The sequence below is a fragment of the Cricetulus griseus genome (assembly GCF_003668045.3).
Source record: "Cricetulus griseus strain 17A/GY chromosome 1 unlocalized genomic scaffold, alternate assembly CriGri-PICRH-1.0 chr1_0, whole genome shotgun sequence".
In the NCBI taxonomy this organism is placed as follows: Eukaryota; Metazoa; Chordata; class Mammalia; order Rodentia; family Cricetidae; genus Cricetulus; species Cricetulus griseus.
Genome location: NW_023276806.1, coordinates 257,820,793 through 257,837,381, shown reverse-complemented (window position 1 = coordinate 257,837,381; position 16,589 = coordinate 257,820,793). Strand labels below are relative to the sequence as shown.

Below are 16,589 nucleotides of genomic sequence, written 5' to 3'. Positions count from 1 at the left end.
GGAGCACGGCGGAGGGGTGCAGAGACAGGCCGCGGAGGCTCCATCGACTGCAGTGACTCCTCGGTCCGCAAAGGGGCGGGCCCCGAGCTGCAGAGGACGGGCTCCGGGAGGGGCGGGGCGGGCGGGCGGGGCGGAGAACCGCAGGATCCAACACGCCACTCAGCCACGCCCCCTCTCCCCGCGGCTCGAGTGGCGCTGCCCGGCCCCGCCCCCTGACGCTCTAGGGGGCGTGGTTAACACCACGTGACGGGGAGTGACCTCGGCGCCTGGCGCCATGGGGGGGCTTCGGACCCGGAAGTGGCGCCTTGGGCTCCCGGCGGCGCCGCGGGGATGGCGGGAGCCGGAGCTGGAGCAGGAGCTCGCGGCGGCGCACCGGCGGGAGTGGAGGCCCGCGCTCGCGACCCGCCGCCCGCGCACCGCGCGCACCCCCGCCACCCTCGGCCCGCGGCTCAGCCGTCGGCGCGCAGGATGGACGGCGGCGCGGGGGGTCCGGGCTCCGGGGACAACGCCCCGACCACCGAGGCGCTGTTCGTGGCCCTGGGCGCGGGCGTGACGGCTCTGAGCCACCCGCTGCTCTACGTGAAGCTGCTGATCCAGGTGGGGCCGAGGGGCGCCGCGGAAGGATGGCGGTGCGGCGTGGGGGTGCGGGGAGGGGGCTGGGGACGTGAGTGACAGGCGCGGGGAAGGAAGGGATTGGGGTGCGGGGAGGGGGACAGACGCGGGATAGGAAGGGATGGGGGTGCGCGGAGGGGGACAGACGCGGGGTAGGAAGGGATGGGGTGCGGGAGGGGGACAGACGCGGGGTAGGAAGGGATTGGGGGTGCAGGGAGGGGGCTGAGGGACCTGACTGACAGACGCGGGGTAGGAAGGGATTGGGGTGCGGGGAGGGGCGATTAGATGTGGGAGATGAATAGTCGGAGGCAGTGGGTTGAGATTCCGAAGGGTAATGGATTTGGGGTGCGGGAAGAAGCCATAGAATTGGGGGAGGGCCGAGAAGTTTTGGTGAATGGGTGGAGGAGGGCTGGTACGACAGCTAAATACTTCAAAGGTGTTTGGGGCAGTGGACCACGGGGCTCTGTATTTATAGGGATGTATAAAAAGCGCTTGGAGAGACAAAGGAGTGGGCACCAGGGCCAAAAATTTAGGAGGGAAAGAATGCAGCAGAAAGAGCTATCGGTTTACTTGAGAAGGGGGCTGTGGATTTGATGGCGACGACAGATTTGGTGGGAGGAGGGGCCTCCGCATTGGGGGAGTGGAGCCATGCTTGGTAGCGACGGGTCTGGAGAGGGGAGCCAGGAGGCGGCTTTTAGGGGGAAGGGGATGACGCATGTAGGGGAGGAAGGAAATGGAATCGCAGTGATTGTGTCTGCGTGGGCCGGGAATGGGCAGAAAGGGCAGTAGGGATAGGCACAATAGGTAAGGGCCGGAAAAAACAGAGCAAAGGTAGGGATGTCTGGACTCAAGGATGCTTGGGCACCTAACGTTTTTGCTTGTTGCCAGCAATGCAGTCCATAGAGGATGGGGGGGGGCGTTGGAAGAAGGTGTGCATTTGGCAGAATTGGCTGGGTGTGATGGAGGTGGGGACTGTTCAGAGGGGTGGAGGATGGGTAGTGAAAATTTCGATGGAGACCCAACTAAGATCTGAGGTTTGATTTAAGGCAAGTGGGTGTGAGATTTTCCTGCCCTTGTAATAGAACTGAGAGAATCAGAAATACATTTGGAATGAGAAGGCCCTAAGTATGGGAATCACTGAAACTCTGGCGTCTGAGGAATGGGGATAGTAGAATTTGGAGTTTGACTAGAAAATATGACAAGGGATGAGAAGATGGAGTCAGGGCCATTGGGCATCAAACTGTGACAGATTTGGAAGTGGCTGATGGGGCATATGCAACATTAGGATTTACAGCTTAGGAGAGGCACTGTGCTTTGGAGGTATTTGGAGGTATTTGAGCTACAGGGGTGATGGGAGCTGATGGGGTGACAGTTGAATGGTGGACCTTAGGATGGCAGGGGGGATGTTCATGGGGTGGGGGTGGGGGCTGCTGGGTGCCAGGAGTGGGTGGGCCTTGTGAGAGGGAAGTGGGGAAGTGGCTTATCATTGGGACCCTGGTGGCCTTATTATACAGGTTTGAAAAGAGGAATGACAGGAAAGGGTTTTTGGAAAAAGGACCTGGAGAGTGAGTGGGAGACCAAGGTGACAAACTCATGGCAGGTGGGTATGAACCAGAGATAATTTCAGGGAGGAAGCTTAATGGATATAGCTTGGCAATCAGAGTAACACTGGGGAAAAAAAATAATGACAGGTTGTCTTTTGCAGGGAACAAGTGTGCAGTGCTAGATAGATGGAGGTTGCCTACATTGAGGGGGGAAAAAAACCACGTAAGGCCTTAGAGCTCACAGTTGAAGATGGCGAAACCGGCTCTGCTGGTATTAGGTACAGTGTTGGCTGTGGCCAGGACACTTAGAAACACATTTGGGTGAGCATGACTTGGGAACAAATCTAAAACTTCACCATGATTAGCCATGTGTGCCTTTGATGGTAGCACAGTGGACATTAAGAAAATAGACTCTCAGCCAGTCGGTGGTGGTGTACACCTTTAATCCCAGCAGAGGCAGGCGGATCACTGTGATTTCAAGGCCAGCCTGGTCTCCAGAGTGAGTTCCAAGACAGCCAGGGCTGTTACACAGAGAAACCCAGTCTGGGGAGAAATAAGGAGGTTAGGGGCCATGAGGATGTGCGGTTGGGGGACGGGTCTCAGGGCTGGGTTAGAGTTGTAGTGGTTAGACTGGGCAGACTGCACAATAGCAAGAGCCTGGGGCTTGAAGTTGGGAGCACACAGGAAGGACCACCCAGTACTTAAGATGATGGCTGCAGCTTCAGACCTAGAAGAAAAACTCTGGAAGGGAAAACTGTTTGCCTGGGTCACCTGACTGCTTTTTCTGGACAAGCCCTTTCGAGCTGCACTTTTTGTTTTAATGATTTCACAATAAAGGGGTTTTGAAGTTTACAATCAGGGTCTGTGAGATGGTTAGCAGCAGGTAGACCACTTGTTGCTCAAGCCTGAGGATGAGTTTGATCCCTCCAACTTACAATCAAGGTGATGAGGGAAGATACGACTCCAGATGTGTCCTCTGATCTCCACATAATAATAAAAAATAAGAATTAAAACATTTACAACCAGTCATCTTCAGTATGTCTCAGAGTCACACCCACAGGAGTAATGTGAACTTTGATGAAATACCTTCCTAATGAAGAAGAAAAAGCAGCAGCCAGCAAAGGGCCCAGTGCAGGTCACAAGGTCAGGCCTCTTAACCTCTGGGCTTTGCCCCGTGCATCCAGCAGGTACCACTCCGGGCTGTGCTGAGGGCACAAGGCTAGTGTGCTCCCTTGTGCCAAGTGAGGTTGTCCTCCCCCAAATTAAATTGATTGGCACTCCGGCCCCTCCTCGGGGGCCTCATATAGATAGGGATGATTCAGTCCTCTGTCCATCTGTGGAACTGACAGATACTGGGTTGTAACACACTGCTGTACAGTAAAGGGTTATCGGCTGTGGGAATGAGGGTCCTCTTGTCCTGGGCTACAGGGTGATGGAGATTAGAACACATTCAATCAGGGGAGTTTGAGACCATCCTTGCTAAGCCTGGGATGCAGGGATAGGTGGGGAGGTAGTCACCGTAGGCCTAGAGATACAGGGTGGGTGGTGGGTTGGGTGGGGTGGTGGTGGCAGCAGAACTATCTGACGCCTGGATCTGTACCCAAGGCTGCTATTTTGTCTCTGTGTTGGGAGTTAGGTTGGAATGAAGTTTTGTCCTGAAGATGAGAATTAGATTTATTCTCAGAGGAGAATGAAGAGTGAAACACTTACAAATGGGTGTGGTGTTTCGGGTTAGTGAATCAGCTCAGCAGGTAAAGACACTTGCTCTCAAGTGTGATGGATGACCTGAGTTAAATCCCCAGAACCCTGAGTTCGAGGCCAGCCTGGACAACACAGTGAGTTCCAGGACAGCCAGGCTACACAGTGAAACTCTTGTCTCGGGAGAGGTAGGGTATCCCCAGAAACGACACAACGGAAAGAGGACCAGTTCCCGCACGTTGTCCTCTGACCTCCACATGCTTGCCATGACACATACATGTACATTCCCAGGTATTGGTGGCGCACACCTTTACTCCAGCAGCCGGGAGGCTGAGGCAGGTGGATCTGTGAGTTTGAGGCCAGCCTGGTCTACAGAGAGAGTTCTAGGACAGCCAGCGCTACACAGAAAAACCCTGTCTCAAAAAACCAACAAACTTAAACATGTGTTTCTGGGCCAATGAGATGCCTCAGTGGGTAACCCCCCCCCCCCAAGGACCTGACTTGAACCTTGAAGGACCTATACAATGGAAGGAGAGAACAGAGGTTGTCCTCTGACCTCCATATGCACACCAGGGATATGTGTGCCCAGACACAAACACACAAAGGTATAAAGCAAATGGAGTTGTATTCCTGGAACACACCTAAGGGTGGGTGGGGGAAGAGAATCAGTCCACAGAGTTGTCCTCCGACCACAAGTCTCCTCCCTCCTCCCGCCATGCACACAGTAATAACGGGTAAGACTGTAAAATATAAAATAAAAGTGGTGTTTGTGCAGGAGGTTGTCTAGCATCGGGGTGTGGAGTGTGTGTGATTTAGATAGGGGCCAGGGTGGGACCTAAGCCTAGGCATTGGAGGGTACCAGCTGATGCTCCCAGGGAGGTGGGAGCAGCCACAGCATGCAGCATGCGTAGGAGGAATCGGCGAGCCGACCCACAGTGATCCTTCTTTTGTCTCTGTTGATTCTGAAGGTGGGTCATGAGCCGATGCCCCCCACCCTTGGGACCAATGTGCTGGGGAGGAAGGTCCTCTACCTGCCGAGCTTCTTCACCTATGGTGAGTGAGTGCCACAGGCCCAGCCAGCCCTGGAAACCTGCTGTGCAGCCTAGGACCAGGAGCCAGTGCCAGCTCCAAGGAGGGACCCGAGAGTGACCTGAGGCAGCAGGGGTCAGGTGGGAGCCGGTGGCTGCTGCAGCCCCGACTGCAGGACACAAGCTGGTTCTAGAGAACCATAGGGATATACACAAGCAGCCTCTCGCCTGCTGCAGCCCCACTGTTCTGTGAGGAGGAAGGGGCACTAACTGCCCATGTTCTTCATTGGATCCCCATGGATCTGACGAGGTACCTACCTCTCACTGTTGTGTCCATGGGTGATAACAGCTGGCTAGGGTATGGTAGGGTCTGCCTTAGCAGTATCTCCCTGTCCCTGCCTGCCAGCATGAGGGATCTTCTTCAAGTGCCTTTCTGAGTCCCATTCTGAGCCTCTCTTACCCATTTGGCTAGTCTAGAATGTTCTTTGCAAGTCTCCCCTGCTACATAACCTGGTTCTTGACCTCTGAGCCACCTTCTCCAGCACACACTCATTGTTGGCAGAATCACAGGCCAGGTCTTTTCCAGTTTCCTTCCAATTCCGAGTGCAGTGTCTAGGGCCAGGCAGAATGGCCATTTTGTGGGGAAATGTGTTTGTTTTTATGTTAGGATTGTTGGTTTAGGGGAAGGGGGGAACCATGTAAGTAGGGCGCCCCCACCCACCAGTGTACACAAAGATAACAAGCCCAGTCATGTGGCAACCCAGCTTTCTGGATTTGCCTATGGCAGCCAGAGCCGTTGGGAAGGACTCATGTCTGAGGTCATGCCTATTCCCATGGGACCATCCTGACCTTCATCCGAGGGCCTCTTGGTAGGGTGAGCCAGGTTCTGAGGCGCCCCCACCCAGGTTTTGTCCGTGTTTCAGATCAGATGTCAAGAGCAGATATCTGCTGCACACTGGCTGCTCCTGAGTCAGGAAGTGCTGGCCGTCTGTCTGTCTAGAACTGTCTGGCCAGTGTCTCCTCCCCCACAGCTGTGGACATTCTGTGGTGTAAGGCTGGAATCCCTGGGGTTTTGTGGCTCTGCAGAAAGGCCCTGAGGTGGTGGGATGAGGCAGTCCTAGAGAGGGCCTCTGTGGACAGTGCTGTCTCCATTTACCTGACAGCTCAGCAGAGAAGTAGGCAAATCCTGGAGCTGGCTCAGTGGGAGCCACACTGGCCCTGCCTGAGCCTGCCCCTCAGTCTAGAGTAGAACAGCTGTGCCCAGCATGGCCCAGCCTCCAGCACCCTCATCCCCTTCCCTAGTCCTCTCTCCCCTTCCTAGGAAGCTGTTATGCAGGTAACAGGTGGTTTGCCCTGTCCCTGGAAGCCCTTGCTGTGTGTGACATGGAGTCACCCGGCAGCCACGCAGAGGAGAAAAGGGCACATACGCTTGCTCGTCACTGCCTGTGTGTGGTGCTAGAGAGCTGACGTCACAGGTCTGCAAGGGGATCATATTGAGGGAGTGTTCTGTTGACTTCCAGGGCTTAGGGAAACATATCACCTTCTTGAACATGGGTTAAATATAAAGTGGGGAACGCAAGACATCACACGCTGATATGAAGTACAGCCAGCGGCATTGGAAGTCCCATTGCCACCTAACCACCCAGGGTCTCCCCAGTGTCCCTTACTAATGATAGCAGGTGCCAGGGGCGTCCTGGGTACAGCACAGCATGGTAGCTAACGGGCTGTGGTGTCCTGGCCACAGCGTGGTCTGGAGACCTTCCTAGGCCTGGCTAACCATCCCTTTCTGCCCCCTCCCTTAGGCAGGGAAGGTCATCTCTGCTTGTGGGAGCCCCACCCCCATCCCAAGAAAAACACTGTATAAGCAGCTGAAATTGGTTTTGGATTACAGCATTCCAGCTGCTGAGTTGAGAAACGACAGTTGAGTTTGCCAAGTAGTTTTCAAAGCTAAGAAAAAGAAAGAAGCACGAGAAAGAGAAGTCAGATGGGCTTATCTGTCAGAAAAAACGGTGGAACGAGTTTTACCAAAAGAGACATCAGGTGACACTTGGGGTCGGAGCTGGCTTGTGTCAGGCCCTGGACACACATCCTGGCTGCGGTCAGCAGTGGTGGGGAAACCACTGGTCTGGGTATGTGGTCTCGCAGTGGGTGTCCTGGGCTGGGCCTGACGCCATGCCCTTTGCCTTCTACAGCCAAGTACATCGTTCAGGTTGATGGAAAGATAGGGCTGTTCCGGGGCCTGAGCCCCCGCCTGATGTCCAACGCCTTGTCCACTGTGACCCGGGGCAGCATGAAGAAGGTGAGAGCAGCGCCCAGGGTTCCCCAGGCTCCAGTCACCGTCAGCTGCAGCCCGCCGGCCCTGGTCCCATATCCCCATGCAGACTTCAGTACATGGCCTCTGGGCTTGTGCTTGGAAAGCCCTGTGCCCCACAGTCCTCCCTCTCTTCCACAGCAGTGGCAGCTATGATGGTGGCTTTCCCACTCAGTCCCCAAGCCTGTTGGTTACTGGCAGTCCAGACAGTGACCACAGCGCGCCATGTCTCTTAGGCGCTCACCTGTGATTCATGGCTCTGTTTTCCTTTGGTCCACTCTGTGTTTGTGGCCAGGTTTTCCCTCCGGATGAGATGGAGCAGGTTTCCAATAAGGATGACATGAAGACTTCACTGAAGAAAGTTGTGAAAGAGGTTGGTGTCAAGGGGCAGAGAGGAGAGTTCTCATCCCTGGTTGGCTGGGTCACATTGTGCTTGCCCCAGGTGACTGGACACTGCAGGACACTTCCTCCCTAAAAATACCTGTGATGGCAGCACACCTCAGAGAGGTGTAGGGTGGGGGTGGGCATCGTCTGTGGTAGACCGAGGCCTGGGAAGTGAATCCCCTTTTCCCTATGTAGGCTTGCATCCCCTGTGGGTACCAGTGTGATGGCCCCGCCCTCCTCTCTTGCAGACATCGTATGAGATGATGATGCAGTGTGTGTCCCGCATGCTGGCCCATCCTTTACACGGTAAGGACGCTGCAGCTGAGCCCACATAGCACAGGCGGGTGGGTGTGGGCTGGCCCCTCCTGAACGCAGGGTAAGCACTGGTAGATGGCTGGGAAGATTCAGGGGATGACAGGGCAGAGGCGATGCTGTGGCTGTGGGGTCCGAGGCCCACCCCTCCTGAGTGTGGCACGGGGCCATTCTGCACTGGATACCCCAGGGGTAGGGTGCCGTGCCATTGGCCCTCTAGGTTACCCCGTGCTTTCTCTCTCTCCTCAGTCATCTCAATGCGCTGCATGGTGCAGTTTGTGGGGCGGGAGGCCAAGTACAGGTAGGTGATTAATTCTTGGGTGTCTCTGTGCTCTTCTGACAGGGTGGGGTTAGGGTAGGGGGTGGGGGAGGAGCTCGACAGCTGCCTGGCTTCTGAGGAATGTTCCAGTGGCTCCCGCTGTGCCTGTCTCCTGTGATTCTCTAAATGCCCCTCAGTTTCTTTCAGAGTGGGGTGCAGAGCCTCGAGGCCCTGTGCTGCAGAGTCTGCTTGGGTTAGGTTTGAGCTGGGGTCCCCTTCCTGGACTCCTCAGTTTCTCTGGCTCCTAAAATCTGCCTTTTGGGGGGCGGAGATGAGGTGAATTTACACCACTCATGGATAGTGGGGCACAAGTATGCTCTTCTCATCCTCAACTGAGAAGCGGGATACTCCTCACAAGCCCAGATTCCGCTCAGGCCAGGAGGCCTGAGCACACACAGCCTTTTCCACTCAGGCCAGGAGGCCCAAGCACACACACAGCCTTTTCCGCGGCCATTTCCTGGCTTCGGATGTTCTCAACTGCCAGGATGCTTGGCTCTAGGTTCACTCATGGGAGTTGCTTGATTCCCTAGACTGAGATACGAGGTTGGTAAATGACCCGAGGGGACAGCTTGGCTGAAACCCCAGTGGGTCAGGCCACTGTCGTGAGAAGAACATGGGGTGTGGTGGGGCTGGGAGCCCTCGGCCAGCTCTAGCTAGCCAGGGTTATACACCTGCCGCTTCCACCTGGGCGTAGCAGTGCCTCTGCAGGCCAGCAGATGTTTCCAGTCGCAGGTCACAGAGGTGGCTATGGAGTTAGGAAGTCACAGCCTGCCCGCTAATCATCTCTAGCAGGCTGCACGGCAGGGCTCCAGACCCCAGGCTTGCCTGTGGGAGGGCTGCTCTTTTTCCTGGGTTGCCCCCGGGCCTTCCAGCAGCAGTGTCCCTCTGCTGCCCTGTGCAGGTGACTCTGTCTGCTCTCCACCCTTCCTGTTCTCACCAGTCTTCACGTCTCCTGCCCTATGGGTTGTTGCGCCCCAGTATCCATGAGTGGTGTAAATTCACCTCATCCCCACCCCCCAAAAGAATGCTTTCTTCTCCCCTTGGGTTCTTCTTGGTGACAGACTTCCATCCTGGCTCGTGCCTGCTGATCTGAGTAAGGCTGGAAGGTGGGCTTCTGCTAGGTGACCTTGTCTCCATCTTGCCTCCTCAGTGGCGTCCTGAGCTCCATTGGGAAGATTTTCAAGGAGGAGGGGCTGCTGGGATTCTTCGTGTACGTGAGTTTATTCCCTGTAAGAGCACATGTGGCTCACTGACAGGTGTGTTCTCAGTCTCTCGGGCCACAGCTGCCGCCTGGACTAACCACAGAGTGCCGCAGGCTGCCCAGCTGCTGCCCAGCTGTGTTGCACTTCATAGCATGCTGGGAACCAGAGCTGTCCAGCCCTTTCAGGTCACAGCTTACATGAAAATGGACCTGGTCAAGGGGTGTAACTCAGTGGTAGAGTGTGGCATGCCTGAAGGCCCGGGCCCTGCACCCAGCACCACACACACACAAAAGACTATCTCATACTGGGAGATGAGCTAAACAGCCCCTGCCAGGCACCGTCTGGGCTCTAGGGTTGCCAGGGACACAGAACTCATCTTCAGAAGCTCTGCATAGTCCTTGGCGTCATTGCCAATAGTGACTGTCAAGCTACGAGTTGGACTGAGGATTGGGTGCTGGCACCCTGCCACCAGTCAGGGCCCTGTTTGAACAGTTAGTGGGCATGGAATGCTCAGGATGATTTGCACACAAGTCCATGCTTCTGGGTTCTCTTGATGAGTCAGAAAACCTGACCCTGTTGGGCCTGTGTGTCTCTGGGTGTGTGATCTCCTGAAGGCCACAGACCCAGCACTCCTGGTCTTGAGCCCAGCTTACTCACTCACTAAGAAAGCTCAGACCATAAATACTATTTAGAAAGAATGAGTGTCAGACAGCCAAGAAGCCAAGCTGACAAGTAAGGCCTTTGTTTTGCCACTTGAAGGTCTAGGCAGTGGCCTACAGTGGTCATGTGCACGGCATACCAGTACTGGGCTCCATGCTAACCATTCTTGTGCGGTGATTTTTCCAGATTGTCAGATCGTTTTATGGTGTGTGTTTAATCAAGAAGTGACTTGGAACAGAGAGAGACAGACAGTATGTTTCTCAATAGGTGATTTTGCCCCAGGGGCTCATTGGTGATGTCCAGGGGCATCTGTGGCTTTCAGAATTGGCATGTGAGACAGACCCCCCCCCCTTCCACTGCTGCTAAACATCTTGAAGTTCAGAGGACAATTAGGTGTTGCTCATCTCCAAATGGCCATAGGGCAAGGTTGAGAAACCCATCTCTGTATACGGGTCCATATGTAAGAATGTAGATTCGGGTGCCTGGTCCATCAGACCCTGACACCGAAGTACTGGGCAGCTAGCTCTGTGGCTGGTGTCCCACACAGCACATGCTTACTTGGGGGTGATTTTGGGGAAGGGATGCATATAGGTTACAGGTTCGGAAAGCGCCCACTGGGGAAGGAAGTGCATTTGTTGACCAGCCTCTGAACACTGGTGTGTTTCTTAGCACTTTCTTGGACTTCGAGATTATGTATTTGTTGCTTTTATGTGTGTGCCTGTGTGAGTTTATGTGCACCGGGCACACACAGGAGCCGTGGAGGCCAAAAAGGAAGCCTCAGATCCCTGGAACTAGAGCCAAGCCAACCCCTTTGCAAGAGCAGCAGGCGCCTAAACTGCTTGGTGCCTCAGCGTCTTCACAGGACAGGGAACCTTCCGGTCTGGTTGTAAAGGCCACCACTGCAGGGTAGCTGTCTTTGCAAGCGTTTGTGTGGCACACGGCAAACACTTGCATGGCGCATTGTTGGTGGACCATTCCAGGACGGAGGACAGAAATATTGAGCAGTTCACTGAGGACTTCTCTGGTGAAGCTGCCAGCCGCCAGGCACTCCTTTGTGATCTGTATTTGCCAGGTGTGGCTGCTGTCACACCACGACACCAGGGCTTCTGCAGATTGAAAATAGCTTGTGACACCGCTAACTAGTTTGTGACACCTGAGACCTCCGTGTGGGAGGAGGACCACTGCCTGCCCCGGCGGCAGCACCACTCCACAGGCTCCTCCCTGAAGCTGGGCCTGGGTGCTCCAGGTGCAAGCGGGGTGCAGCCTTCCCGCCTCCTGGCCTCCTGGTCTCCTCCCTGCTCATCTCTGCTCACCTTGTTTTGTAGCGGCTTAATCCCTCACCTCCTGGGCGATGTGGTTTTCTTATGGGGCTGTAACCTGCTGGCCCACTTCATCAATGCCTACCTGGTGGATGACAGCGTGAGTGACACCCCAGGGGGGCTGGGAAACGACCAGAATCCAGGTTCCCAGGTTGGTTGGAACAAGGGCTTGCCTTTCTTTCTGTGTGTGCCCGGGTCTGGGACAGGCTGGGACTTTGGGATTTTGTTGACAGGGGTGAGAAGGGGCCCCTAATTGTCTCTAGTGCTGGGGAGATGAGATTACACTGACCCCTGCCTGAAAGAAAGTTAAGGAATTCTGTCCCTCCAGTATGTGAAGTGGGCCCTAGTTTATCCAAAACTTCTTAACAAATGCGAGAAGGCAGCTAATAGCCACAGTCCTTTAACCTTCCTAGTCTGTGCTTTTAAAACCCTCTGTGAGCTGGGCAGTGGTGGCACACGCCTTTAATCCCAGCATTCAGGAGGCAGAGGCAGACAGATCTCTGAGTTTGAAGATAGCCTGGTCTACTCAGAAACCCTATCTCAAAAACAAAACAAAAATCCCACCATGGCCTGACATGTGATCCCAGCACTCGGAAGGCAAAGGTAGGGAGATTGTGCAGTCAAGGCCACCTCAAACTGTACAGACTGTAGATGGCCACTCTGGTCTCAAAAGCAAAACAACCTACAATGGCTCTCCATGACCATCATGACCTTTGGTCCTGGCAGCTCAGATGTCATGGGAAACCGCACAGGTGTAACATCCCGGGCCAGGTGATGCCATCTGTGTCAGCCTGCTCTGGCTGCTGGGGTCTGCAGACCTAGCCTACAGGGGCCAGGCATCAAAAGGCCCAGGCACCCGATGGTTTGATAGGTTCTGCTCAACCAAGATAAGGATTAGGGACCCACAATGGGTTAGGGTTCCTGGAAGCCAGTCTGACAGCAGGAATGGCCTGGAAGGGTAGGGTAGGGGTCATTCATGGTTCATGGAGTGTCTGTTGGCTCAGGCTGGCAACCCTGGGGGGGGGTGACCTGTGATTCGAGGAGAACGGTGGCCCTGTAACCTGGGTGGGTGGATCTTCACTGCCCTTCTATTGTCTACAAATTAAAGGGTTTTGTGGAGATGCACCCTCATCCATAGTGACACTGACACGTGCCGGCAGCTCGGCCTACCTCAGGGACCTTGACCAGTGGGTAGGCAGGTGCTGTGATCATATAAAGAGCAAGACTGGGACAGTTAGCAGTGCCCCACACCAAGGCACTGGTCTGGCTTTCTGGGTCAGGGAGCACAGCTCTGTCCGGGCCACTTACACACCTTTCTGAGTAGTCAGCTCTGGTATGGAAGGCACGTTCTATAAGGACTTGAGGCTGCCACACTGGTCAGGCCATCAGTTTATCTTCTGCAGGGTGCTGGGTATCCTGTAGTGGGATGATCACTTCAGAAGATGCCAAGGGGCAGGTCATCGCCTACCCTAGTGATACCAGTTCTCTGGGGAATGTCAAGCTTTAGGAGTGGGAGGTGGACGCTTGGTGAGATGGGGGTAGCAGTAGCCCAGAGTGACCACACACTTCATCCTCAGAACCGGGCTCTGTCCTGGGACACTGGGTGGAAGTGACTGCTCCAAGAAGATGTGGGCCACACCTGGGAGCTCTGGGTCCTGTGGGGTTGCCACACATGATGGCAAATGAGCTTGTTTCTGCCTCCCAGCTTCTTTCCCAGCTGAGGGGAGGGCATAGGAGGGACTGGCCTGGAAAAGGGGACTGTAGAGGGTAAGATGAGGCAAGGTGAGGGTACCCCTGACATTCCTATGGTAAACCCTGCTTCCTCTTTGTCTACAGTTCAGCCAGGCCCTGGCCATCAGGAGCTATACCAAGTTTGTGATGGGGGTAAGTCCTGCCGACTGCCTTTAAGGGCTGGGTGGGCTGGAGGCAGGTCTCACTGGGCCTGTGGGGGGGGCCATGCTGGCACTGAGGCCTGTCTGTCTTTCAGATAGCAGTAAGCATGCTGACCTACCCCTTCCTGCTTGTTGGAGACCTCATGGCTGTCAACAACTGTGGGTACGTGTGTACCCTTCCACCTGGCCCCCTACCAAGATTGCTGGGACATCCAGAGGGGAGCCCCCCCACACACACATACTTTCCTGTGGGGTTAGCATGGTGTTGGGATGGGCACAGGGCACCCAAGATTGCTGGGACATCCAGAGGGGAGGCCCTCTCACACACTCATACTTTTCTGTGGGGTTAGCGTGGTGTTGGGGTGGGCACGGGACACGTAGGGCCGGAGTTCCCCACCCTCTCTGAAGATGTGTCTGAGGTCCCCGTGCTCCTTCCACAGGCTGCAGGCTGGACTCCCTCCTTACTCCCCCGTGTTCAAGTCCTGGATCCACTGCTGGAAGTACCTGAGTGTGCAGGTGGGCATGCTGGGCGGGAGCTCCCAGCTGCACTGGAGGAGGGGGAGGAGCTGGCGTGAGAGGGGGTGGATGGGAGACACCTGCTCAAAGGCATTCACACAGTCACCTTTCAGTGCACCTTTCAGGGCACTAAGTAGTCCCAGCTCGGCTGAGGGGAGACTCACATGAGACTGAAGCTCAGGACCTGGGCGGCAACAGTGAAAGCCTGTGCTTTAAAAATTAATCAAAGGCTGTATTCCTTTGGAGGCGGGAGGTGGCAGAGGCCAAGAACTCACTCTTTGGTAACAAGAGTGTCTGGGACCTGGGGGATCTTCAGGGTTCAGCTGGGTCTGATGGGAGTCTGGAAGGAACAGGCATGGCTTCTGGGGCTTGGTACTGAAGCCTCCTGCTGACTATAACTTTTGGAAGCCAGTAGTCAGGAACCAGGCTCATGGCTAGGGCAGGTTTCTTGGCCTCGCTTTGCTACCAATCAAATGAGGTGCTGGCCTGAAGAAGAGCCAAGAGTGCCAAGTGGCCTTTAGGTTGAGAATGGGTGTGATGGGGCCAGTGAGGTGGCTGAGTGGCTAAAGGTGCTCACTGTGTAAGCCTGACAGCCTGAGTTTAATCCCAGAGTTCACACAAAGGTGGAAGGAGAGAACCCACTCAGCAAAGCTGTCTTCTGCCCTCCACACGTGAGCCCCAGCGTATGCACCCCTCACCCCATCATATAGACACACATACACAATAATAGTAAAAAATTATTTTTTAAAAAATTTTTACTAGGAGGGAGAAATGGAGTAGGAGGCAGCAAAAGTTTCCTCCAGCATCACCAGTTGGGTTGTGCATCTCAGTCTCCACTTGGGGGGGGTTGGAAGAGCAACAAGTCTCCTCGTTGGAGGTTTCCTGCAGGGTTGGGGCTTGGGGTTCCCCACCCTTAGACACTAATTGTTTTGAACCCAGTGTCTTGTGTGTGCTAGCTAGGTAAGCACCCTACCACGGAGCCAGATCCATTCCCAGCCTCCTTTTTGTTTGGTTTGGTTTATTCAAGACAGGGTTTCTCTGTGTAGCCCTGGGTGTCCAGGAACTTACTCTGTAGACCAGGCTGGCCTCGAACTCACAGAGATCCTCCTGCCTCTGCCGCCTGAGTACTGGGATTAAAGACATGTGCCACCACCGCCCCGCTCACATCCCCCCTTTTTACTTTTTATTTTTAGTCAGGATTTCACTAAGTTGCCCAGGCTGGCTATGAACTTGTCTTGTGGCCCAGACAGACCCTGAATTGGTCCTCCTGCCTCAGCATCCCTATGGTTGAGCTTGCAGGCCTGAGCCACCAGGCTGCTGGCACAGACAAATCCTGTCCTTACTTTCACGATTGTGCCTTGTCCCTTCACACCCTTTGTGTGTGGCCCTGGGCCTCTGAGCCCCTGGCTTCTTTTACTCTAAGAAGTATGGCCTCCTCCCACTGACTGCCTCTCTTTTCCCACAGGGCCAGCTCTTCCGTGGCTCCAGCCTGCTTTTCCGCCGGGTGTCATCGGGGTCGTGCTTTGCCCTGGAGTAACCTAAGTCGCCTGACCAAACATTTATGGGGTCCTGGCCTGTCCCTGGTGAGGGCCCGTCATCTCAGATGCCTGAGGGACTCTAGCCCAGCCTGGCTTCATGTCCATATTTGCCATGTGTCTGTCCAGATGTGGGGCTGGTGGTGGTGGTTCACCTGGGACCTGGGGGAGCCTGGGGGAGCAGTGTTGGAGGGGGAATCCCCTTCCTGCCCAGAGGTACAGCTGAGAGAGGCCGTGGAGGCAAAGGTCACAGGAGGCAACGGCTTATGGGATCAGGTCCCTCCACCTCCAGCCCAGCTCACCCTGCCACTCAGCAAGTAGCTCCCTCCCCTGCTTTGTAACCAGGGCATCATCATGCCTGCGCCTGTGCTGGGAGGGCTAGCCCCATGTCCTGCCCTTGTTCGCAACACTACTTTTATGATACAAGGGCAGTGCCTTCTCCTTATTGGAAAATCATGTGACTCCTCAGAATATCCCCCTCATCCGCTCATATGTAATGGTGACACCAGGTGTGAGGTTTATGTCACCTGTGCGGTGTGTGAATGCACAGTTTATGCAGGCCAATGTCTAGTCCTCCCCTTACGGTAAGATATGACCCCATCTCCTCGAATAAATGTGTTGGTGGTGATTTGGACTTCTGTGGGAGCCTCTTATTTCTGTGAGCTTCGCCAGGCCCTTATTGGTGTCTTAGGTCTCTGGACTGTCAGCCTGGGCCCAGAGCTGTGGCCTGGTCGAGTCCTCTGTCCTTGGGGTTGAGGCTGAGGTGCCTCTTCACAGAGCAGCAGCTGGCACTTGGACCTTCTGTCAGGAAGGTAGCAGCTGTTTCAGAGAGTCCCACCCAAGCTACCAAGTGGCACCTTGGCACCTTTTGAAGGTGACTGTTTTCAAGTCTTCAGCCTTTTTGGTACAGCAGCCACATGGTCGGGCAGAAGGAAATGGCCATGAGTGTCTGCCCTCCCTCCAGGGACCTGGCATGTGAGACTTGCAGTTTGCTGCCTTTTCATTTCCCCTCAGGTAAGGTCTGGGTCATTCCTCAGGCCTTGGTGATCTGATCTCCAGTAGTCTAGTGGCAGGGATTCAGTGTAGTTCCACTTTAATGCCCAGTAGTGAGGCTTGGTTGGCCCTGTACACGTGAACAGTGTGAGGCCCCTGTGCTCTCATAACTGTTTAGTTTACACTCCCTTTGCTAGAGAGCCTCACCCCAGGCGCTGTGATCTGGGATGTTGTCCACATTGCATTGTGAGCATCGTCTTTAGA

The 16,589-nt window shown here is 55.0% G+C and overlaps 1 protein-coding gene across 1 annotated transcript; it reads left to right on the top strand.

The window, feature by feature from the left end:
• Window positions 1-330: 330 nt before the first annotated feature.
• On the top strand, window positions 331-15,966 carry Mtch1 (mitochondrial carrier 1). Its single transcript, XM_027394435.1, has 12 exons — window positions 331-597; window positions 4,823-4,907; window positions 7,075-7,181; window positions 7,489-7,566; window positions 7,826-7,883; window positions 8,139-8,190; window positions 9,359-9,418; window positions 11,396-11,540; window positions 13,226-13,273; window positions 13,377-13,444; window positions 13,722-13,797; window positions 15,263-15,966. The coding sequence occupies exons 1-12, from the start codon at window positions 331-333 to the stop codon at window positions 15,332-15,334; spliced, it is 1,116 nt and encodes a 371-aa protein (XP_027250236.1). The 3' UTR covers window positions 15,335-15,966.
• The last annotated feature ends 623 nt before the right edge of the window (window positions 15,967-16,589 follow it).